The sequence below is a fragment of the Pinus tabuliformis genome, chromosome 2_2, assembly GCF_031772625.1.
Source record: "Pinus tabuliformis cultivar Carrire ecotype Pingquan chromosome 2_2, CPIR1, whole genome shotgun sequence".
Classification (NCBI taxonomy): Eukaryota; Viridiplantae; Streptophyta; class Pinopsida; order Pinales; family Pinaceae; genus Pinus; species Pinus tabuliformis.
The window spans coordinates 520051736-520077524 of NC_142300.1; the positions used below are offsets into that span (position 1 = coordinate 520051736).

Sequence of the window (25789 nt, forward strand, 5' to 3'; positions counted from 1 at the left end):
AATGAGCTTAAACGCAGGGGGAAACATTTGCTCATGTCTTATGTTTATTTTTTAATGAGCTTGAACTATGCGCTAAAACTACTCGAGGCAGGTTTATTTTTAAACGAGATTGAATCCTGTGGTAACATTGCTCATGGCTAGGTTTATTTTTTAATGAGCTTGAACCCTGCGGTAACACTGCTCGTGATAAGTTTGCATGCCCCCAACATAATAACGCAAATTGAGGTGCATGCCCCCCAAGCTTCATTGCATTCATCTTGGTGGTTGGAATGAAGGTTTACCTTCGAGATCTTCGAAAGACTTTACTTTGATTTTACGAGATCGTAATCAAAGACTCGATTTGGAAAGGGAGTCGTTTCATTTTTTAATGAGGTTGACACAGTAAAAGAACTATCCTCATGAATCCTTGTTTCATTTTTTAACGAGGTCGACATGAGATAAGAACCATCCTCGAAATCTACCGTATTTACAGTATTTGATAGAAAATAAAAAACTGATGGATGATTAAGGTTGTTGGAATAATCTTCGTGGTAATCCGGAAGATGGGAATGATGGTGGTAATCTTCCTATGGTGCCTCTCCTATTATCATTGATTGAATGATTCCTTCATCTATAGAATGTACATGCGACCAAGGATCTGAAGAGGTGCCATATTCCTTAGACCTATCTATCCAAACACTCGATGAGTGTTGATTTGGGTTTTCCCCCCAAGCCATGAAAATTGATTGCTACAATATTTCTAAAATGGCGATTATCCATGCTGACAAAATGTTTAGGAATCTTCCGAATCCATTAGATATAGAAGATTTCATATTGTAGGTTTCCACTGTGGCCACTTCCGCCAGATTACTTTGAGGCGGTAGGGCAAAAGTACCCATTAAGGCGGGGTCTTTTAGGAGGCCTACTCCAATATTTTGAAGCAAATGATTGCTTCCATGAATCATTGGAATGCTTCCCGTAATTTGTGAACTCTTGGGGAGAAATGTTTGTTGGTCGACGATTGTAATTCCTCCTTGGAAGGGAAATGCAATCTTCCTAAAGTAGGTCGACACAACTGCGGCCATGGCATATATCCAGGGCCTTCCTAGTAGGATGTTGTAATCGAGGTTTCCGTCGATTACTTCAACATCAATTTCTACTATTTTTCCCCCTAGTTCAACTTGCAAGTTACTTAAAATCCCATATGGAGTGTATGATCTTCCATCAAATGCTTTTAACGTCGTTGACGATCTCGACAAGGGTGGTGAGCCTAAATTTTTCCAGCAACTCATCGACATAATACATGTAGATGCCCCCTCATCAATAATTGTTCGATGAACAGTTTTGTTGAGGGCTTTCACTTGAATAAGGAAAGCTAGTTGAGCTGGTAACTGAGGGTCATATCCTTTGTGATTAAAGGATACAAGATTGGAATCCATTGGGTCAATCCCACCTATTGCTGATAATAAATCCTGCTTTTGGGAGAGGCGATTTTGCGGTACCTCAAGTGTCGACATAGCAAACGGTGATTGGGTCAGGTCCTCTACTATATTATAATTTTGTGCTACTTTTGCACGAGGATTAAATGTCGATTTGTGTACTACTCCCTTTGGTGACTTTGTCATTGGTTCAGGAATGATGGGTGGCACAACTTTGGTCAAAGTTGTTGTCGAACTACTAGGTTTATTAGCCTTGTTATTCGACAGCTGTGGATTCCCGTAATCTTTATTCCTTGTCAAAGCATCATTTTGCTGCTTTAAGATAGACAACATAAGCACTTGGGATCGGGAAGCATTTTGATTAGCAACCAGTTTGGTTCCCGGGTTTGGAAACGGATCATTCAATACTGCTGAGGTTTTTGAATTCCTAAAGAGTTTCTTAACTTCAGCTTTATGTGGACAATCTCTCGTCTGATGATCCTCATCGCATATATGACACCCCGCAAGGGCTTTCCTTCGCCCAGAAGGGTTTGCAGAAGCTTTTTCAGGAGATGACTCATCATGCTTCTTTTTTCTCCCTTTCTTTTTCTTCTTGCTTCCTAGTTGCTTCAGTTTTTTGCCCTTGTCGGTCGACATGGAATTCACCTCTGAGGCAAGAAGTTCCTCATTTGCATTTTGACTAGAAATCTTACGGGCCTTTTTAGATGTAGCCTTTGTCGATTTTGTGTCTGTTGCGCCAATCACGCCATCGCCGGCGTGAGAGTCATTGTTTGATTTAGGAGGAGGGGGGACCGAAAATTCCGGTCTGGGAGCGTCAGGTATTTTATCGTAGAGCGTGCCAGACTGAGTATAGATCAAGTCTAGATATTGTGCACGAGCAATAACTTGCTCTTCAGTGACGACTCCTCCCTTTGCCACATCGTCTATGATAGAAGGTAATAATGACTTAATAAACCATTCAGCTAGCAGCTAATCAGGAACATATGTTTTTACCATTCTGCGATGACGTCGCCACTCATGAATATGATCAGATATGTGAGTGGCCATTGTCTGTTTGAAATTGGTAACAAGCTCTGTTCCTGTTTCGTACCTTATTGGTAATTGAAAATGGGTTAAAAAGGTTATGGCTAAGGTACTGAAGTTGTCAAACGAAGCTCTGGGTAACTCGATATACCATTTTGCTGCCGGACCAGTTAACGTCCTCTGAAAAAGGTGAAGCCTAATCGAATCATCGTTTAGGGTGTTTGATGAACACCACAGATGAAATGTCATCACATGATTCGATGGGTCCTCACCCGGATTTCCATTAAATTTAGGAATATCTGACGGAAGTTTATGCGGAATCACTGGCCACCAAGGGGCATAAGCAATTGGATCATTCGTCAGCTGGTTTAGATCCCGTAATTCTAGAGTTGCTACAAAGGGCAACTGTTGATTCAGGTTAGGCGAAGCATACCCAGGATAAGATGGAATCGCCTGAGCAGTGGGTCTTTGCATACCAGCATAATGTATTTGGTGCTAGCAACTTTGACAAGGTTGATGGGCATAACCATTATAATATGGTTGTTGATAACCGCCTTGGAAATGCGGTTGCCCATTACTTACAAAGACTTGTTGCTCAGGTCCTTGATATGATTGATGGAATTGCGGTTGTTGAGATTGAATCAGCCATGGTTGTTAGACCATTTGCTGTTGCCCAATACTGGATGATTGACCAAGATGAGAAGTCATAGTACTTGTTTGAGCCTGAGCCACTCCAGATAAGGAGGCACTAACCTGAGGTTGTGATTGAGTCATTGAGACAAGAGGCTGTTGTATTGCAACCTGAGAAACTTGGGGTTGACATACAACAGGTAGCGCTTGTACTTGTGACGCAGTCACCATAGCAGGTATAGTGGGAATATTCGACACAGGGTGGACTGGTTGCATTGAATATACAACCCTTGGTTGTTGAAGCAGTAATGGTACCCAACCGCTGGATGTAATTCCAGTTTGACCTGAACTTTGTTGTAAACTCCCATATGGTTGTTCTCCGGGAGGGAACAATGAAAAGGCATATTGCCCTCCATATGGTGGAAATCCAGTACTTAAAGGGTAGATTGGCCTTTTAAGACACATTGGATCAATTTTTTGAGTTTCAACATAAGAAATACCAGATGATAATCTGGATGAAGAAACAGGAACCGACCATGTCGTCGAAACAGTCCCTGATTGGACTCCGGCTTGTTGTTGATAACTTGCCAGGACAGATGGTATACCATTGAACATCGTTGGAGTAGCAGCAGGAGGCTCTGCCACTACTATGTCAGATGACATAGTCCTGGATGTCGACGGTTGTTCAGACATGTCTAGTCTATCCAAAAGATTTTCTAGTGATTCTACAAGAACTTGCGATGAAGGGAGACTAACTTCGAAGACCAACGAGGGAAAGGTGATGATTATTCTGTTTAAAATAAATTTTAGACGCTTTGACACAACTTGTTTTTTCAATTTTTAAGAGTCGAGAAAAAACAAAAGATGACTCTAGTCGCCTTCGATTTTTAATGCCTGAAGTGACAAGTGCTCAGATGGACCTTTTCCGTTAAAGAGTCTGAAAAGGAACGAAAGGGACTACTCTGGAAATCTAGGTAGAGGGATTACCAAACCAATCGCAAAACTGCAGAATACTTTTTATGGTACGGCAGTCAATCTTCCCGAATGCTGTGTTTAGTGCATTGCGATCGATAGGGCGGCAGACACGGCTTCCTATGGATAAAGGATTAAGCCTATTGGGGTCTCCCAAAATATACTTGACGGTACGTGGGAGCACAAGTCCGTACTGGCACTTATCGTCTCAAAGTGGAGGAATCACCCAACCATCAATGAGAACAACAGTTACCAGGCTTTACGACGCTGGAATACGTCTCTAGCCTAGACTTCTAAATGTTGTGCATTAAGTTCCAAAGCGTTGTTAGATTCATTGAATTTATTTTATAGTTGATATTGTTTATGAAGTTTGCCTTTCAGGTTCACCGCGAGATGTAGATGTAATTCCTAAAATGCAATCTAAGATGATAAACAATCTTTTTATCTTCTTTGTGCAATGAAAATCCTAGCTACTAAGGAGAGAAAGACATAATTCTTTCACAAAGAGCAAAGAGCACACTCTAAATGCACTTTCCTAAATCAAACCAATCAGACTGTCTATATGCAAATGCACATGCATGTATTTGTTTTCGACTTTCTTAGTATATGAATGCTAAAAAGAAAGTTGATGCACAAATCTGAATTTCTTTTCAAGCAACAAATATCAACAAGTTTCTTTTCGAAATCAAAAAATGGAGATGATCACAACATCTTACTATTTTGAAATGAATACTTGTTCTTGACAACTAGAAAATTACAAATTCAGACCAAAAACAATAGTAACAGGATAATCGACTATCAATAGCAATCAAACTCTTTCCTACGATTGAAATCGACACTTGCGACAATATCAAATCAAAGGATGACAGTATGATTACGTTACTTTTGCAAAGGAGAACTGAAAATGACTCAACAAACACACAAAAACATTTACAGTTCTTTTGTACAAAGGAGGCGGAATAACAGCAAGAAAAAGGGGTTTCAAACAGACATATACTGATCAAAGGCAGCAAAATTCAGGAATAGAACTGGAAAGAATGAATCACAGAAGCCACAACTGCACAGAGCTAGTCTGATCAGCGCACCTGTTACAGAGAATCTGAAATGCAGCGCAGCTTGTCCACTCGGGAAGTGCGCTGAAGTTCAGAATCTCTAAACAGTACCTGCGCTAGGCCAGAAATGAGACTGTTCGGTTTCCAGGTCACAGTTTGCAGTTCAGTTCTTGGGTTTTGGCCGAGAAAAAAGCAATCAGTAATGCAACAATTAGGGGTAGATCTAAGGAGGATCTAAGAGCTATCACAAGGGCAATCAGGTAGTTTGTGAATCAGTTGTTTAAATCATAAACAGATCCAGTAGATGGATTGAAGTAGCAGTTATCTACTTTGCATTTGTTATGGCAAATGCAATTCGAATGCTACTTGTAAGTTTATGAAACAGACAACAAAGAATGATAAACAAACAAACTAATTAGATCCCCAGCAGAGTCGCCATTTTGTTACATGGAAAAGTGTCTATATAGAACTGCTCTATCCCACTAAGGTGTGACAACTGCCTTAGAAACAAACAGAGTAAAGCTACTTTCATTTTTCCTTTATGAATTATAGATAGAGAGGAACAGAAGGACCAACCTTTGTCTTGCGCTAATCCCTTGATTTGATTCCTCTCTTCCTTGATAGTCTTTCGCTACTTGTTCTCTTACACACCCAGCTTCACAAAGTACCTGTAAGGTCACAGAAGCATAGCACTATACAAAGACATGGATCTATAATCATAAACAATCTAGGATCAGATGTAAATTGACCATACAAATGTAGCAAGCATCAATGACACAAAAGCATGGAGGAAAACTTGAATAGCTTTTATTGATAAACAAGAAAAGAGCCAAGAGGAGTTACAACTAGTTGTTCTGACCCAACATCAACCTCCCAGCAAAGAAGCCCCTCTTCACCTCAAACAAAGCTTAGATCACCCAACAATCTGATGTTTGTCTCAAGAAACCAACAGCAATTCCTTACAATATGCAAAATTCCAGCCTCCAACCTCTGGATCTCTGGGATGAGAGATCTATATATAGATATTTGTAGAGGTGTGAGTCAGCTCTGGGTTTTTGATTAGTGTCTTCTCTCTGATAGTTCTTGATGCCACTTGGAGATCTCATTGATCTCTTACTCATCCTTGGGCGATTCTGAGAGGCAAGTGTCCCAGGAGAAGTTTCTGGAAGATTCCATGATCATCCACCTCGTAAACTGTCTCTGCCACTTGTCTTTTCCCGTCCATCGCACCCCATAGAAGGGATTTTTGAAATGCAATGCACTTCCCGTGTGTACAAGGTGCGATGCATCGCACCTTGGCCATGGAGCAAGTGAAATGATCCAGTTTTGACCAGTTCTGAGTAGTTTTTCATGGAGAACTTCTGGGAGAAGCTGTAATCAGTTGACCTTGTTCCTTTAGGGGTTAGAACAACACTTTTAGGGACTTAGGAGCCCTTAGTTTATGGACATTTATGCTTGGGGTTGTAGTGCCCAAAAATGTCTATAACATCAGCGTTCGGACAAAATAACCAAGTGCCTTCTTCCCATCCCCGTGTTTGCATATCTTGCAATGATTGAATTCCAAGAAACCAAGTCCTGCTCAGGAATTTCGTCAAACATTTGGCAAGCAAACTCAATTGCACCCTGTTTATTACAGAATTAAATTCAAAATTCATGGAAGCATCAATACAAGAAATAGAGGAAATCACGTATATAGATCTAGAGGATCATATGGAGAATTTAGTACCAGAATTTGAAGAGATCCCTGAGAATAATGAAACCCCAGTTCCTAAATTTTTTGAACAAGGAGAGTCATCAAAATTGAATCAAGTAAAAGGAAAGGCTCATAAGACCTAAATTACAAATTAAGACATAGAAGAAGACAATTATAAAAACAAGAAGGAAATTGACAAGAGCAGAAGACACAACTCTAAAACAAACAAAACATAACACTGCCATTAGAAATGTTATTGAAAAGAAAGGTATTAAAACTAAAAAATTTATGGGATTAAAATATTTATAAAATAAAATAAAACTAAATACATAAGGGTAACAAGAAGTATGAAAAACCAGGGTAATGAGAATAACCTTGTTTCACCTAAAATAATGGAAAACTTAGAAGCAAGAAAGCCTTAATTGTCACCAACAAAGCTAGGATGAGATAAAATTCAACAATAGGTCTATGAATAAATCAATTCCGTGGAACAAGAGGCACATAATGAAAAGGTACAAGATTATTCTCATATTCCTTAACATTATTTTGAGTAGTGTGACTTTCCTTTAGACATTCCTATGGAAAAGGATATCATCAAAGCATCAAAATAAGAGGTAACAAAACTGGAATTTTTAGAGAGACATATCAAAAGAGAGAATGAAATGCTCAAAGAGAAAAACCACAAGATTCTCAAAAGGATGTATCACTGGTAGCATAAAAATTCCAAACTCAAGAAATATAGGAGGGAACTACACTTAAAGATCAAAATTATGAACGAAAATATACTAGTGAGGAAGCCTAGATGGTTTGTTGCCATGAAAAATAAGGGCACCCAAAACAACCTGGACATTGTCATCTAACCATCTGAAACCATACTCTAAATCAGGAAGTTGACAAAAAAATTGCAATTTTGTCAAATTGCATGAGGACATGCACTAAATTAAGTATGGGGAATGATGGGCCCATAATTAGTAACATTTTGTCATTTTTCTACATTAGTCTGATCTCTTTTACCTTGTAGAAACCCTCATAATCATCTTTCCTACATCATTTTGTCATATTCCACATGAAATTTTCCATATGAACTAAAGAAGGTTCTACAAAGGTAATAATTCTATTATTCTACGTTTTATATGTTTTTCTTTGTAAAATTAGGCTAATATGCAAGTATTGTAGAAATTGACAATTTATGTAGCTCATCTATTAATCTGTAGTAGAATCCAAGGTTAGTAAAGCTTTTGAAGTAGTGAAGTTGAATGAAGCACATGGACAGGTAGAAAAAGACTCCAATAAGGTGATCCATCCATCTGGTGCATCAAAGAAGCGATTGAGTCATCACGGTGGTGCAATCAAATCTTAGGTCAACCCATCACATGACACAAAGCACAAAGATAGATTACACTAAGATGATTATGTGGTAGAGCAACCAACATCAAGTGATGAGATATCTTTATGTATCAAACATGTTAAGGAATAACACAATGATGGATTGAGTGTTCATATGCATTAATAGTGAGATACAAGCGAAGCATAGGGATTAAATTTGAAAAATATCAAATGGATACTTACTCATCATCCTCATTCTGATTTGTAGCATTTTTATTCTGATTTTGTTATTTTCAAAAACGATAGAAATTGACCTCACTTGGCACAGTGAAGGACAATAGACACAAACTTAAGCTTGAGTTAATGTATGCACTGTTTCTTTTTTCTATCTCAAGCTCAAGCTTAAGTTTGTGTCTATTGTCCTTCACTGTGCCAAGTGAGGTCAATTTCTATCGTTTTTGAAAATAACAAAATCAGAATAAAAATGCTACAAATCAGAATGAGGATGATGAGTAAGTATCCATTTGATATTTTTCAAATTTAATCCCTATGCTTCGCTTGTATCTCACTATTAATGCATATGAACACTCAATCCATCATTGTGTTATTCCTTAACATGTTTGATACATAAAGATATCTCATCACTTGATGTTGGTTGCTCTGCAGCTCCCCTAACATAGTAGAGTTTTGATGCACAATGCATAAAACTTAACTACTATTTTAGCAAGTACAAAAGTCAACCAGATGGATTTTCATGACTACAGGTAGAGCAGTGAAAACCAGTCTGGACAATTTGATGATTCAACTGTGCAAGAATTTCAACCATCCAGATCTTTTGCAGCCACAGTTTGAGATATCCTGTATTCCTTTATCATGTCTCCTTGGTTTTGAGGGAATTTCCTGTTGTTTTCTTAGTTGATTGATTACATTCATTATGCAACATGAAAAGACTTGTGGTTTATATCATCTGATTGGAATTTATATTTATTTCAGATCTCTATCCTCCAGTAGAGAAATTGATGGAACAATGTGGTAAATTTCAGCTTCTGGACAGGCTTCTAAAACATTTAAGAGCTCGGAATCATAAGGTTTGAGCCAAGGATCTTAGCAGATATGAGCAAAGCACAATACTTGATATGATTGGGTTCTGTTTGCTTTGGTATTCATTCTGAAACCTTAACCGCATGCAATCCTGATTTGCAAGATTGGAGGATGATGACAGGTTCTGATATTTTCGCAATGGACAAGAGTGTTGGACCTACTGGACTACTGCTTGAGTGAGAGCGGACACAATATGTGCCGCATTGATGGGTCTGTTAAACTGGATGATAGGAAAAGACAGGTTGCTCTCAAGCCTTCTCTGTTCTTTGTTGCATGATCATTTGTTTGATTTTGATGTCATAAACTCAAATGAGTTTGATTTTGTCTTGGTCAATTAAAATTGTGTCAAATAACAAAATTACCCAAAGAAGCAGTTTCTGGAACTAGACTTTTGGTTGTTGGCAGAACTAGGCTTAATTCCTAAGAGAGTAGAGAGCTTTAATACTTTTTTTTACCTGCCTAGTTTTACTTTTTAATGAATTTATGTGTTGGTTTATTTACCCATTCTGCATCGCACTTAATTCAGATCAAAGATTTTAATGATTTAAACAGTAAACTTCATGTCCTTTTTCTAAGCACACGTGCTGGTGGACTTGGGATTAATATTACTGCTGCAGATACTTACATCATTTATGACAGTGACTGGGTAAGAAAATTATTTTGATGCCATTGCATCAACACAGGCTTTGTCTAAAAAAATTTGTATACTTGGACATGATTTGGTTTGCAACAACGTTAATTTTGTGCATAACATGGAACCTATTTTTATGAGCCATGTTTTGTAATTTTGCAGTCCCATTGTAAAGCCTTCATGCTTTTGCAAATGTTTGATATATTGGTTGTTGGCATATTTACAAAATCCACAAATGGATTTGCAAGCTATGGATCGATGCCATAGGATTGGGCAAACCAAACCTGTGCATGTCTACAGGCTTTGCACAGCTCACTCAGCTGAGGTAAGGTATCTCAGTCTGCTTTGTCTACTTTTGAAACTTTCATACAAGCAATTAAAGGGCATTTGATTAATGTCATAAACATCTCCTAATCGCTGCTATTTGTAAAAATAGTGTCGGATGCTCAAAGTAGCATTTGACAGGTTGAAGTTGGAGCGTGTTGTGATTGAGAAAGGACAGTTTCACCAGGAACGAACAAAATCCAGTTTGAGCAGTGGGAAGGTGAGAAGAGTGGAAAAATGAACCTGCCTATCTGTCGCCTGGTGATGTCCGCCTTGGTTTGTTGTCTATCTGTCGCCTGGGTGGTGAGCTGCAGAGCGCGGGGTAGAGTTTTCCCTCGGAGTGAGTTGGTGAGCTGGTGAGTCGAATTGGTTAGGGGAGTTGCAGAGCCCGCAGGGAAAATTCGAATTGAAATGAGTGAAATGGGAATTGGTTTGGGGCAAATTCGAATTGAAATACCCACACTTAGAATTATGTCAGACGATTTAATGTTCCATGGTGGTGGGTGGAACGGTGGCGGAGGGTGGTGGAGCTCGTGAAAGGTGGCTGAGGGCGAAGGAATTGCCGATGGCCGGAGCCAGACGTTTTTCTGGCGGTGACGGAAACCGAGAAATTCCTCCGCCTTGTTAGACTACTCCATAAACAAGGACGAGTCTTCTCATTATGCCAGGTATTTTTTTTATTAAGGAGAAAAAACAAGTTTTATATTAAAAATATGTTTATATATTCAAAATGAGTTCAGATATGTTTCATTCTTTCATATTTCACTATCTATATTTTATATTCTTTATAGAATAAAAATATCTAATCTATGATGTGTTTAAAATCTAAAAAATATTTGAATATATGTCAGCTTTGGTATAATTACTTTCTTTGACATGCAAATATAAAAAGAATTTGACATATTAAAATTGGGAAAATTTCTTCTATATAAACATATTCTTTATAAAAGGAATGTTCCTCTCTCTGAGGAGACTGTCATTGTGAAAAGTAGTAAAAGAGATCACTCCATATTTTTTAGAACGTGAAAAACATCAATCAACCTGTCAATACCATTCATCTAATTAATGAGGATGGGTGGCACTAATTTCGTTCTCCTTTGCACCTAGTCTATGACCACCTTAGAATCTCCAAATACATTTATCTTATCAATAGCCAACGGTTGTGCACAAAAAAGGGCCCCTCATAGAGAAATTATCTTTGCCTTAGTATTTGTACCCTTCCCAACATTCCATACAAAATGGAAAAATGAACTAGTTTTAATGACAATTAAAGCCCCACAACCACATGTAATTTTATGTCGTCCCATCAAATAATTCTACACTTTGTCTGTGCTGAGTATACACATATTTATTTTGTCTTGGTTTTCAAATCTCCATATTTGGGCCTATTTCGTTGTAATAATTAGCAATCTTCAAACTAGTATTATTGATGTTTAGAGATGTACCCTAAAAAATCAGTGCATTTCGACACCTCCATATACCCCAAAAAATGTAAAAAGGGAGTGTGTGAAAGACTTTGTAGTGCATGAACCACTCTGAGAGGCATACTTCCACAAAAGTGACATTCCAATATGCATTAATATGCACAAAGTTTAGAACACCATACCGGATAGAAACAACAAGAGGGCATTTGAGGAAGAGATTAATGACACCCTCTTGTTCCATATTACACAAGGCGCATCTCCCACGGTCCAATATATTCTCTCTTACAGAAATTGTCCCATGTAAGAATCTTGTTTTGCCATGTCAACCAGGTGAAAACTTTGAGCTTGAGAGGGAGATTCCAATTCCATATTTTTTGGAACCAACTATGATTTTATTTTGAATATTGTGTTGGAGAAATGTAACTATATGTCTCCTTTACCGTGATCTCTCCATATTTATAAAATCCATCCCATATAAATATGTCCTCATGTTCTAGCAGAGAGATGCTTGCCTTTGAATATACTAGACCCGTATTTCTTCCAGAATACCATATAAACCAATATCTCAAGCATGCAACCAGGAAGGAGACCTAGAAATATTTTCAAGAGGAATATAGATAGGATTCAAATAATAGATGCCCATATTGTTTATATACCCGATAAGGAGCATTGGAAATGTGTGAACCCATTGAAAACCTTTCATTGAGTCCAATCCAATCTCCACCTTTATGTCATTACCAATTTCCCATCTCATATTCACATTTAGCCAGTGTTTAATTTTCATCAAATTGTTCCATATATATGAAACAACATTTGGGACGTATGCCTCATCCTTAATCTACTTTAAATATGACAAATTTCTAAGATACTTTTCTTTGATTATACTCTGCCATAAACCTTTACCAAATAAAGCATGCCACGGGCACATTGTTAATGAATCCTAGCCAAAAAATTATGTGTTTTTAATTCCCCATGCCCTGTCCTCCTTCCACATAGAAATAACTCCCAACCTCACTAAATGGATCTTTTTAGAATCCCTAGTACTAGCTTAGATAAATCTAGAGATAAATAAGTTGATCCAACAAATAATATTATTTTCCATCAAATATATATGCATCCAGTAAACATAGATGCTATGTAAAACATACTGGACCATGATTAATTGACCTCCCATAGTAAGCCATTTATGAGACTAAATAGAAAAATGTTTCACAAATTTATTTAACAACGACTTGCAGTCTTTGACACCATAATTGTTTAGTTTTAGATTGAAACCGAGGCACTTCAAATGCTCATCCGTAAAATACACTGTGATATCAAGAACCTTTGTAATCTCCTTACCTAAATCATCATCTTGTGCCACAATAATTACTGGCTTCAAGAGGAATTATAGTAGCTTAAAAGTCACATATTTGGATCGTTGGGGGAGACAAGCATAGTAAATTATTCCATAATTTTTCCTCTAAAAGGAGAAGGGATAATTCCATTTGGGGCTTGTTGAATGGAGTGGGAAGACTTTTAAATATACAGTAAGATATTCATAATGAAGTTATTAAATATTTTGACAATCAATTCCAAGCAAGGAGAGATGTGGACATTGAGAACCAGATGGAATACATTCATTTATTTCCAAAAATGTTTAGTGAGGAGGAATGTAATCACATTGGAAGGTCGGTTACTTCTGAAGAATTGGCTACAATTCTTAAATCCATGGCCAGGGACAATATTTCGGGCCCTGACGACTGGAATTTTGATTTATTCCTTCATTTTATGAAAATTATGGGCCATAATATTCTTCCTATAGTGGAGGAAGTGAGGACAAAATGTTATATATCAGGTGCGTTAAACACAACTTTTATCACCCTCATTCCCAAGTAATGAAAGCCACTACTTTTTCAGAGTATAGACCCATCTTTCTATACAATTCTGCATAAAATCTTATTTCTAAGATTATTGCGACTTGGATCAAATATGCTCTGTCTAAATTCATTTCTCCTGAGAAATTCAGGTTTCTAGCCAATAAGCAGATACAAGATGTGGTGCCAATTTCACAAGAATGTTTACATTCCATTAAGTTAAAAAAGAAAAATGTGTGCCTTATGAAGTTATACTTAGCAAAAGCCTACGATTGTGTTGATTAGGAACTTTTTAAGAATGATCTTGCATCAGATTATTCTTTTTGTGCATATGTTGGATTAGATCATGGCTTTCATCTCATCTGTCAATTATGTTGTTTTAATCAATGGGTTTCCTCATATTTCTTCAAGGTTTCTAGAGGCTTAAGGCAAGGTTGTTCTCTCTCTCCTCTTTTATTCTTGTTGTTTATAGGTGGTATGAGTCGTAGGTTATCGAAGGTTAAAGTGTGTGGCTTAATAATTGGTTACAAGATCACTAAGAACATTTCTATCACTCATCTTATTTTTTTTGATGATGTTCTTCATGGAGAAGTGTCTTTCATTCAATGGAAATTATTAATCAGGTTATTACGTATTTTGGTGATTCTTTTGGCCTATATATGAACTATGTCAAGTTTAACTTTTATAACTTTATAAAAGAATGAAGGAAATGCACGCCACCAACAAAACATTCCTCTCACTGAAAATGAGGGGACAAAATAAAGTGTTCATGCGGCTTCTTCCCTTTATCCTCAACCTTGCTAATTTAAGAATAGTGAAAGAAGAGATCATTTTCCTTTAACTTGAGTAGGAGAGTTAATGGGTGGGTGTGGTTTATATATATAAACTTTTCTTTCCTTGATGGGGTTGATCATAGTGCACAAAAGAGTTCCTTATGGGTCGAGCCTACCATCCTGAGAAGTGATGTGCATTAATGAGTAGGGGGTGTGATCAATCCCCAACATGCATTTGCAAGTAGTCCCCCATCTGGCCATTTATGGCTATATAACCATGTAATTCACCTTTTTCTGTGAGTTTTTGGTGTAGGTTTCGAGCATAAGCGAGGTCAACGAATCAACCTCCCTGTTTTCAATGGAAGTTCAAGAGTATTACGTTATTAAGAGGTCGCTTATATAGGTGTTGATTCTTGAAGATGAGCGGTCTATGTATTTCTTAGTGTTACTAAAGTGGAGGTGGGAGGGATTTCTCATTGGCACGTGGAAGTCTCACATTGGGCTTTGGGCTTTGAAGACACTATCCAATAGAGTTAACGTCAAGCAGCTCGGGCATGGTGGCTCGGGTTGTTTTTCTTTTGTTCTTGAATTGTATATTGTTAGCTCTGTCTAGTTTTTCTATTTTGGTTTCTGGTCATCTGAAATTTTTTACACAAATTACCCACGATAATTATCCAAATAACTATTCTAGAAACTCTTTAACCATTACATAGAGTAACTTTCAATAGAGGAATAGTAAGTTGTGTAATCATTAACAACCACTATTGTAGTATATTAACATAAATTGTATGATGAACCTTGCATCCATTGCATGATTCCCTTAACCAGATTACTTAATCACTTACTTGACATTATGAACATCACATCAGGTAAGGAATCAACATCATCAAACTGACACAATAATCAATCACATCATTGAACACTGATATACCCTAGAAACCCCGTAGGGTGAAAACCAACAAACATTTAATTTTATTATTAAAATCTTGTGAGGGTGTTCACCCCTCACTCAATGGTTTATAAGGGGGTCCATCCCTTAACCATTGTCATAAATTCTTACAAAGAAATATCATTAAATAGAACATATCTAGCTAAAAGATATTACAATCTTCATGAAACCATTTACCCACAAATCACCACTCTCTATATCCTTGTAGCCTGATTTTTTCATTAGTGGACCATCATGCAGATCATATTCATCATCATGGTCCATTAGTTCTTATATGCCACAATGTTAGACATAATTTGTCTTTTGTATAAATCATCGTCATTTCCTGTCATTGTTGTCATCAACAAGCTTTGGTAACATGATTAGATAAAGTATTAATCAATCAATAATCATTCTTTAAAAGTGATCTTTTAACATCTATTCATGTGCATAAATGAGATGTAAATATAATATCACAACACTCTTCTTCTAACAACATTGTGCATGTATAAACAAATAATTACCAAGCATATCAAAATAATTACCATGTTACTATGATCATTCTTGCACCAGCACACGTTCATATCCAAAGGAAACCATTGTACCCATCCATTTCACTTAAAGGATACTAGCAACTTAGATTTGTTTTTCATGCATGTAATTAGTTAAAAATTTATTCAAAGAGAGCTAGCCCCTTAGATTCTTCTTTGTGCATGTAACTAAGTAATTTTTCCAATACACTTGATATTATTATAATACATAAAAATACATGCTCCCTTCTAAGGGAAAACTAACATGATAGACATCATTATCATGCATGCAAATGCAAGTCCTTATTCGAAAAGTATATTTCCCAAGATAGAGCTAGTTAAAAAATCTATTGTAAGTTGCTTTAAAACAAAATTAATGTGTTAGGCATTATTTCTTGCATGCAGATATATGTATTTTATGAATGAAAGCTAGTGAATTTGTTGCAAGTAATTACTTGTTTTCCCTTCCAAGATCTAACATAATACTTATTCTTTTCTGCACACAAATCCATGTTTCTCTTTAAAAGATATAACACAATAGTTCTACAAATCCATGTTTCTCTTTAAAAGATCTAACACAATAGTTCTATTTTCATGCATGTAGTCAAATATTATTTCTATGCTTCTGCATATGTGTTCTTATGCATTTGTTTACAAATAAGTATCATAAAAAAATTCTCATGCATTTGTTCTATGCATAGGTTATTGTATTTTCTCATAACTAAGTATTCTTTTTTTTTCAAAAAAACTCTCTTACGCATGAGAATCCATGGGAATCTTTTCCATGAATTTATTAAATAACTAATCTTTACCAACGCCGTGGAAATATTTTACCATGACTAAGCACAAAACCATTGTTTTATTTTCAAGAGCACTACAAGATTCATTTATTCTAATTAACCAAAAGGTCATTGTTACTTATCTTTTCTTCAACAAAGACTTATGTCTTATAAACACATAAGGTAGTTATTTTTATACAAAACTACACATTTCAAAAGAAAATCCCACTTTCCAAGAAAATAATCTAATTAACTTTTCTCTTTTATTTTTCACCACCCATGAAAATATTTCACAAATTACCCTCTTTAATCTATATTCATTTCCAAAAAAATAACTTGGATTTGTTATCATTTCATACACCAGTACGAAATCCCTTTTAAGAAAAGAGCATGCATCATATATTTTCTTACATAAAATGCATATGCAATGTTATATATATATATATATATATTAAGGATAAATAAGGTTACTTATATTTTACTGTTGCAAATATATAAACTTCATCTGCATGTAATAGCATATTTTCTTTACTAAGGAAAATAGCGTGAGAGTATGCATAAAATTTCATGAATTATTTTCTTTTCAAGAAAAAGTCTTTAATTTACCTTCAAGCTCGTGAAGATTTACAAAAATTAAACTAATTACTTAACATTTCATCTTTTCATCGTTTCAAGAACTTATGTGAATATTTTCAAGAATTAAATTAATTCACATACCTCTTGTACGCAATGAAATCTTAACTTTTATACCATGGATGAATTTCCTCTACCTCAAAAGCATGGGGATGTAGCAGAATGTATCCCCTTCGTTCGTTACTCCCTCCAAATCTAGGTCAGCCTACCAATTAAATCCTCCGTTAGACCTCCACTAATTTGCACAACTATGTCAAAGAATACATACATAACCAAGAACAGCCATCGGTGCAGTTTTAGTTGCAACTCCATTCAACTTTCCCTGCTAAGAATGGAAACAAAAGGCTCGAATACTTTTCTGTGACTGGAAGAACCCTGGATCCAACTATCTAGTCAAGAAATGTGCAAGCTAATTTAGAGTTTACTTTAGAATCAAGCCACCACTAGATTCAAAAGCAAGAATACTCTTCCTTATTAGTCTCCTAGAACATGATAATCTTCATCAGATGTAAAATAAAGCAATAGCTTCAGGCATGGGATATGGTCTGAAATTTGCATGCAAGTCCATGCAAACCTATATAGAAACGCTTAAATAATAAGCCAGAAACGCAGGCATACAAGGGCTTGTTTTAGATTGAATCAACAATCTAACTTTTACTACATGTCAAGCCTGTATTTTTCCCAAATCGAAATCCCCTAGAAAGATCCCCTTGTGTTGAATTTACAAACCCTCTCTCCTTGCCAAGATCCAAATGGAAGATTTTATCGGTTTCTTAACAACTTCTTTATTTGTAACTAATCTGGAGTAAATTAAAAATATAAATTCTTTTTTTTTAACGCTAAATGGTTCCCTATTTTATGACAATCATAGCCCTCATTCCCAAGACATAAATGCATGGTAATGAAGAGGTGGTTACCAAAAATCAATTTATATTTTAAACAATTCTTGATGGAAATGGTTTCATTAATAATAAACTAATAATATTATTTTTATGAATACCGTGAGTAATTACGTGGTTGTAATGATGTTACATACTCCCCCCCTTAAAGTGAATACCATCCTCGGTGTTCATCGCTCACTGGAACATCAAATTTTACTCACGATATGACAATCTAAACGACACAAAATGGAATCCTTCCTCTTTAAAAAGTATGATTTCATTCCAAAAAATATCAATAAGAAAAATAATAATGTTATAACATAAGCAAAATCAATAGTCATAAGAATTTATAGCTGCAACAATATGCAAGTTCTACTCTCCATCACTTGGCCATTATTGAAATTGATAAAATACAAAACAAAATCTTTATATCAACTTACCATTACTTACCCATTATTCTTGAATTTCATGATCACTTTTATGCAATTTTTCTAAGAATGTTTGGCAACCCATCCACACTCCATGGAAATCACCATGTAATATATGACTAGCAAATCCAACATAATCATATTAGTCACAACATTTTTAATCAAATGAAATATTTTTAACTATCAATCAATCATGTAATGTTAGGTGATATTTCAATCAAATTACTTCTACAAGTACTTAGAGAGCACCAACACTCTAATCATCAAAATGATAAATCACTGCACCATGTGCACACTTTCTTAGCTCACGTTAAAGACATCCACACAGTACTTTTAAAAGTACCCATACAACACCTAATCCTCTCTAATCATCGAAATGGCCAATAAATGCACCAAGTGCATACTATCTTAGCCCCTGCCAAGACATTCAAAAGATTAGTAATACAATAAAGGAACTCCACTGCCAATAACTCCCTAATGAGCACAAGGATCCTTTCCTATCAAGATTTACATAACATTTTTATATAATTATATATAATTCATTCTTAACACATCACATAACTGGTTAGTTAAATTGTTCTGCTATGAGAACCACAGTGGAAAAAGAATTCTCCTTCTAACTAATGGGAAATAATTTTCATAATCAGATCGAGCCAATTTCACATCTAGACAGTTCTCTGATAGAGACCATACTAGGTCCACTATGGAATTCCACTAGCCAACCATCTCAAGAATTCCAATGACCACAAAGGGTCCAATACAAGATTCCTCTTGGAGGCGTCCTCCCTATTCCTCTGACAGCGTCCCGTCTATGAGGAATTTTGGGCATCCTCCAACAGGCTCTAAATCAACAGAGTTGCCTCAAGCTTTTTACCCTCTTCACCATCTTGGCTAACTATTTTCCCTTACTGATATGATTTATCTCTAGGGAGAGGAAATTCAGGCAGGCAAGTGTCATCAACCCCTCTGAGCAGGCAACCACCATCAACCCAAGGCCTCCTAGCCTTTCACAATTGTACGCAACTATCTGGAAAGTTAAATTTCTCTTTAGAACTCTTTCCCACATTAATTTACATAATGAACCATATGCACATTATCATTAACAAAAGAAACATTCATGTAAACCATGCATTTATACTTAACCCTCAACATGTGTCCACAATATCTGGATTGACAGGAAACATAACTTACATACATGTTGTATGCATTCTAATTTTTCCAAATAACAAAATCATACATATCATAACATTATATTTTCTCATTTACGGTTGTAATTCACATTAAAATGTTTTAATTTCATAGTTTTTCTTGTTGTCATTAAGCTACCCCTGCTTAATCTCATTAGCAACATTAGTCATAAATAGGTATTCAATTTCAAAATCATTTTAATTTCATGTGTACAGTATTGTTATGCATAAAATTATATGCAAATATTCATTAATGTGTAAATGTCAATAACAGTTAAGGTAAAAATTCAAACATTTGCAATTTACCATTGTATACTTTTACCAACAGACCAACACATGAAGTAACTACCATAATCTCTTATTCACAACTTGCAATAAACTGAAATCAAATCCAATTCATGCATATAAGTTTTATTAGTTAGTCATGCAACACTCACCAATCACTACTACCAACCATCTTAGTGAAAGCCATGACAAGACTTAATCAACAATTCGTTATGACAGTCAAGTCTCACTACTTGACTCATTGTTTATTTATAATATCTAAAGGAGTTCTTCCAATGCCCTTTTAAAACACTCTATGGTCCCATTCAAGGACATTTCCCATATTTTACATTCATGCACACTCATTAAAAGTAGTGCATTGTAAATTTATTCATGTTCATTGAATGTATCACTAATATTTCCATATTTACAAAGTTTGGTAGTCAAATTTCACTTTCACTAGCGAGTTTTCAAGATTGTTGATAAGTGTAATAGAGGTTTTATTATTCTTTATCCTCATCGGGATTCAAATATCATGAATACATTTTTGCAAAAAACTTTATTACTTATTACCCTTCAATGCGTTTATAAACATGCACCATGCAACTCAAGTCAAAAGTAATCTACTGCATATATCAATATGTAGGTTGTTAGAATCATACCTGAGCTGATGCCCACTAGTAGCATATCTCGATTTCTTTTCTGCTTAAAAATGCCCAAAGGTGCCAGTGTTGCAACCTTTAACTCTGATACCACTTGTAACATCCCCAAGTGACCTCACATGAAAGTGCAGAGAGTTAAAAGAAAATTACACATTATTCACGGTAATTATCCAAATCACTATTCTAGATCCTCATTAACCATTACATAGAATGTTCATCAGTACATAGAGTAACTTCCAATAGATGGATAGTAAGTTGCGTAATCATTAGCAACCATTGTTGTAGTATAGTAACATAAACTGTATGATGAAACTTGCATCAATTTCATGATTCCCTTAACTAGATTACTTAATCATATATTTGACATTATGAACATCACATCAGATAAGGAATCAACATCATCAAACTGACACAATGATCAATCACATCATTAAACACTGATATACCCTAGAAACCTCGTAGGGTGAAAACCAACAAACATTTAATTTTATTATTAAACACTCGTGAGGGTGTTCACCCCTCACTCAATGGCTTATAAGGGAGTCCATCCCTTAACTATTGTCATAAATTCTTACAAAGAAATATCATTAAATATAACATATCTAACTAAAAGCTATTACAATCTTCATGAAACCATTTACCCACAAATCACCAGTATCTATATCCTTGTGGCATGATTGTTCCATCAATGGACCATCATGTAGCTCGCACTCATCATCATGGTCCATTAGTTCTTATCAGACACAATGTTAAACATAATTTGTCTCTTGTATAAATCATCATCATTTCTTGTCATTTTTGTCGTCAACAAGCTTTAGTAACATGATTAGATAAAATATTAATCAATCAATAATCAATCTGTAAAAGTGATCTTTTAATATATATTCATGTATATACATGAGATCTAAATATAATATCACAACATACTTCTTCTAACAACATTGTGCATGTATAAACAAATAATTATCAAGCATATCAAAATAATTACCACATTACTATGATCATTCTTACACCAGCACACACACGTTCATATCCAAAGGAAACCAATGTAACCATCCATTTCACTTAAAGAATACTAGCAACTTATCTTTATTTTCCGTGCATGTAAATAGGCAGTTGAGGTTTGGGTGTGAACGGGTGCAATTGGTGTGACTCAGTGGGAGGGCAAGTCAGGGTGAACGAAGCATCGTGCAGGAGTAAACAAAGGTGAGTCAAACAACTGGGCAGGCGACACGATTGGTGGGTGCGACGGGCTGAATGGTGGGTTGTTCGGGCAAGTCGACACGACGGAACGGTGAATACGTGCAGAGGTAAACAACGAGTTAGGCGTCAGTGAAACGGTGGAGCGCACGAGCTGAGGGTGTCATTCGATGCGAACAACGGGCGCACCCAAACGAGTCGGGCGACCAGCAGGCCAAACGACGAGCCGGTGCGAGTTGTGCGATGGGTGAAATGAGAGGCATGGGCGGTCTGAACGACGAAGTGCCAATTCTAAACGACAGATTGGTCGAGGTTGCATGGTGGTGCAGTCCAAGTGTAAATTGTAGGTTTATGAGAGAAAATCTGGGGGTTTCTCTCCATTGTACATTTACATGTAAAAACTGAAAATTATCATTATTATCAGGCAGACTCTTATTTGCATGGAGTTGCCCCTCCCAAGTTATATTGGGAGTGCACTTGTGTTTAATAATGATAATGTATGTATGAAAAATGTTATGAATGTTTCCACTCTGTTAGTTAATCAAAGATTGTACTAAGTAAAATTGAAAAATAAACTGAGTATAAAAAATAGCCGTAGTCCACATCCGCAAGTATTGTTAAAAAGAAGAAAAGTAGATGGTGGTGTTGCACACATGATCGTGTGGTTGGAAGAGTATCGCCAGATAAAACCCTGACACTCATGAGGCCAAGCGTGCACCATAGCTCTCTGCGTACTATTTTCTTGACCTCAACGTCAATTCGGGCCTTTTGCTTCTCCATCTCCTTTACCTCTTCCTTGCAAGAATTGTTTTGATTTTCTCCATAACCCTTGCTATCTGCTAAAAAAAACGAGGGAGAAATTAAAAACCCTGGCAAGAACAAGAAATGTTAAAACAACAGAATCTTCAGAGTTTCAAAAGATCAAATTCGGTACATGCTCGGGCCGGAGATAGACAGAATCGCCGACCATGAGAATCTGCCCAGAATCATCAAGCGATTTCACAATTTCCATGGCGTTCTCCTCAGCCGCAAACTCCATACAAATCTGCAATAATTCTTTGCGGGAAATGCTGGTGAGAGGAATCTGCCGTAATCTTTTCAACAAAGAATCCTCCTGCACAAAGCCTCCTCCTTTCTTCCGGAGGGCGGACTACATCCAGGCGTGGGCTCCGTTTCCCGGGTTTATTCAAATTCTTCCAATCCTCCCACCAGTGACCGCCATTGATCAACGACCGACAGGCCTGAGACTGCGCAGGTATAACCACCGCACACCTCAGGAAAGACCACGGGTCTCCGCCAATCGGGCGGAACGGTTTCCATTAAGGGCATTCTGAGCATTACAGAAGAATTGTCGCCCTTCAAAGGACTTGTCGAGCACTCTGCGAGAAGCCATTGATCCTATTGTCAGTGAATTGAAACAGGAAAAATCAAAGCAGCCAAAGAACAATGCCCGGTCTTTATATGGTTCGATAGCTCAGCACAGTGGGAGGCATCTCGGAGGGCATCTTTCATCCATCATAGTAAATTCAGCGTCGGACGTGTACGTACCACGTGTTAAAGCAAAGTACCAAATGCCAGCGTAGCCATTTAATGGTCTCTGCTGGTGCTCTAAGTTTGCCGCGTCCTTTTTTCAAATCCGATGACATCGGTTTGAGGTAGATACACTCAAAGCTGAATGAATGAATGCCTTGTTCTATTTTCAATGTCATTTCATCCTGCCAAGTTTAACCTTACGAAACATTTCTTTTACTGAAAATAAGGGGCGTGATTTCTTACCTTTATCCTCCTCAACCTCAGATATTGAAGTATAATCACAATCACAGAAGAGATCATTTTCCTTGGGTGGTGGTGGTGGTCTCTTAAAATAGAAAAAGCCAACTATTAATTTAAAATAAATATTCATTGAGTCGATGAATGAGTTGATGCGGTTGGAAAAAAAAATATTAATATAAATCGTTTACCGATTTAGAACAATGACTTGTCATGTAAAAATGCATAGAAAATTTAAATTATCATAAAGTTGTTGGAATCATGAGATATACTAATGTGTATTCTCTTTTATTTATATATAATATAGTATTTCAAATTAGTGTAAAGTTACCGAAATTATAGGATATATTAATGTATATATATTTTTTATTTATATATAATATAAAAATTAAAATTATGTTAATAGTTAAATACAAAATAGTTAAATAGTAAAAAAATATAAAGGGTAAATTATTCAAAATATAAAATATATAGTTAAATACAAAATAGTTAGAAAATGTATTCTAAAAAGACAAGTTACGTGATTTTGGCAAAAAAATATATAAAATATATAGTTAAATATAGAATAGTTAAATGGTTAAATAGCTAAAAAATATTAGATCGAAGACTTTTGTAATCCATAATGTAAATAAATGTCTTTGTGATTAATCACATCATTAAGATTTGGTCGAAGTTTCGAACCAACTAATGTGGCTTTGTGATTAATCACATCATTAAGATTTGGTCGAAGTTTCAAACCAACTAATGTGGTTCATCCTCACGACAAAGTGAAAAAATCAATCAGTGTCCAAGAATAAATAGTATAGATGCATCATTGTGAGGAGTCACTCTTCAAGAATAAATAGTATGGATGCATCATTCCGTGGAGTTAGCCGTTGTTGGTGATTAATTAAAAGGCATTATTAATTAATTAAAATATTATAAATTTAGTTACAAAGTAGCGGTTAGAAATCATAATTATTTATATTAATTCTTTTTTAATATACTACGAATAATTAATTAAAATAGTACCATGTGGATCAAGAGACGGTTACAAATTATTATTTATATATAAAGTAGTTGTTAAGAATAATTCAAAAATTAATTATGCTCTAAGTGTTAGGAACTAGATAAAAATATTATTATAAAGTAGTTTATATATTTTTTAATTATATTAAATCAATTGAGTATATTATTAAATAATAATAGGGTAAAGAATATGTTTAAGAATTGGTTAATGATAAAGTAATTAGGAGTTTAATATCTATTTTAATTATATTAAATACATAATTTATAATATATAAAATGAAACATAAGAAAGATAAAGGGTTAATAAAGGTTACAAAATATTATATATTTATAAAGAAAATGTTAGGAGCGAATATGTTTTAATTATGTTAAACAAATAAACCAGAATATGGCAAAAATTTTAAATAGTAATAAAGTTATAAGGGTAAAAAACAGAAGGAAACTAATAATATAGATTAATAATATTCAAAAATTTCACCAAATCCTAATGATGTGATTAATAAAGACATTTATTTAGCTAAAAGTAGTTAAATATAGGAAACTAATAATAAAGATCAATAATATTCAAAACTTCAACCAAATCCTAATGATGTGATTAATCTGAAAGACATTTATTTAGCTAAAAAATAGTTAAATATAAAATTGTTAAAAAGATGTATTCTAGAAAGAACAAATTACCGGATTCTGGCCAAAAATATATTTCCCTAAATTGTGGCTTTCGGTAGATAATGTTGTTAAAATAACACCAAAAAATTAGTTAAATATAAAATATATATGGATAGCTAAATATAATATATATATATATATATATATATATAGAGAGAGAGAGAGAGAGAGAGAGAGAGAGAGAGAGTAGGCTGAAATTTCCTCTAGTGTTAGCACCAAGGAAGCTTATACTATAGACAGTATTATAGGAAGTATCAAGCTTGTGAAAGAAGATATCATCATCGTCAGAAGGGATATTGAAGGGACAAGTGCATAGATATAGTTCTATGTGTCAATTAGAAGAACATGCCTAGAAGAGGATCTAGGTTGACTTAAACAAAAGACTTCATAGGTTTGTTCTATAATGATAAACAGTGAAAATGGGAAGCCCTAACTAGAAGGTAGGATACCGATATTAGCACTTGGATTCAAAAAAAAATGCAAAAAGAAGTATGTTTGGTTGAAGGTTGTCTTGTGATCTGTAGTATTATGTCCCTCTCCTCACAGGGTTTCAGTTTGTCCTTCCCTTTAGGCCGCTCTATGTTGCAAAAGTATAAAGGATCAAAACCCTCTTCTCCATGAAATCTTGTC

At 35.5% G+C, this 25789-nt stretch overlaps 1 protein-coding gene across 1 annotated transcript; it reads left to right on the top strand.

Annotated features, from left to right (window-relative positions):
- Nucleotides 1-8868: 8868 nt before the first annotated feature.
- On the top strand, nucleotides 8869-10798 carry LOC149193631 (chromatin remodeling protein DDM1-like). The gene is made up of 7 exons (XM_089407383.1): nucleotides 8869-8974; nucleotides 9108-9202; nucleotides 9337-9456; nucleotides 9742-9861; nucleotides 10073-10171; nucleotides 10283-10390; nucleotides 10691-10798. Exons 1-7 carry the CDS (start codon nucleotides 8869-8871, stop codon nucleotides 10796-10798), a joined length of 756 nt encoding a protein of 251 aa, XP_089263509.1.
- Nucleotides 10799-25789: the final 14991 nt, after the last annotated feature.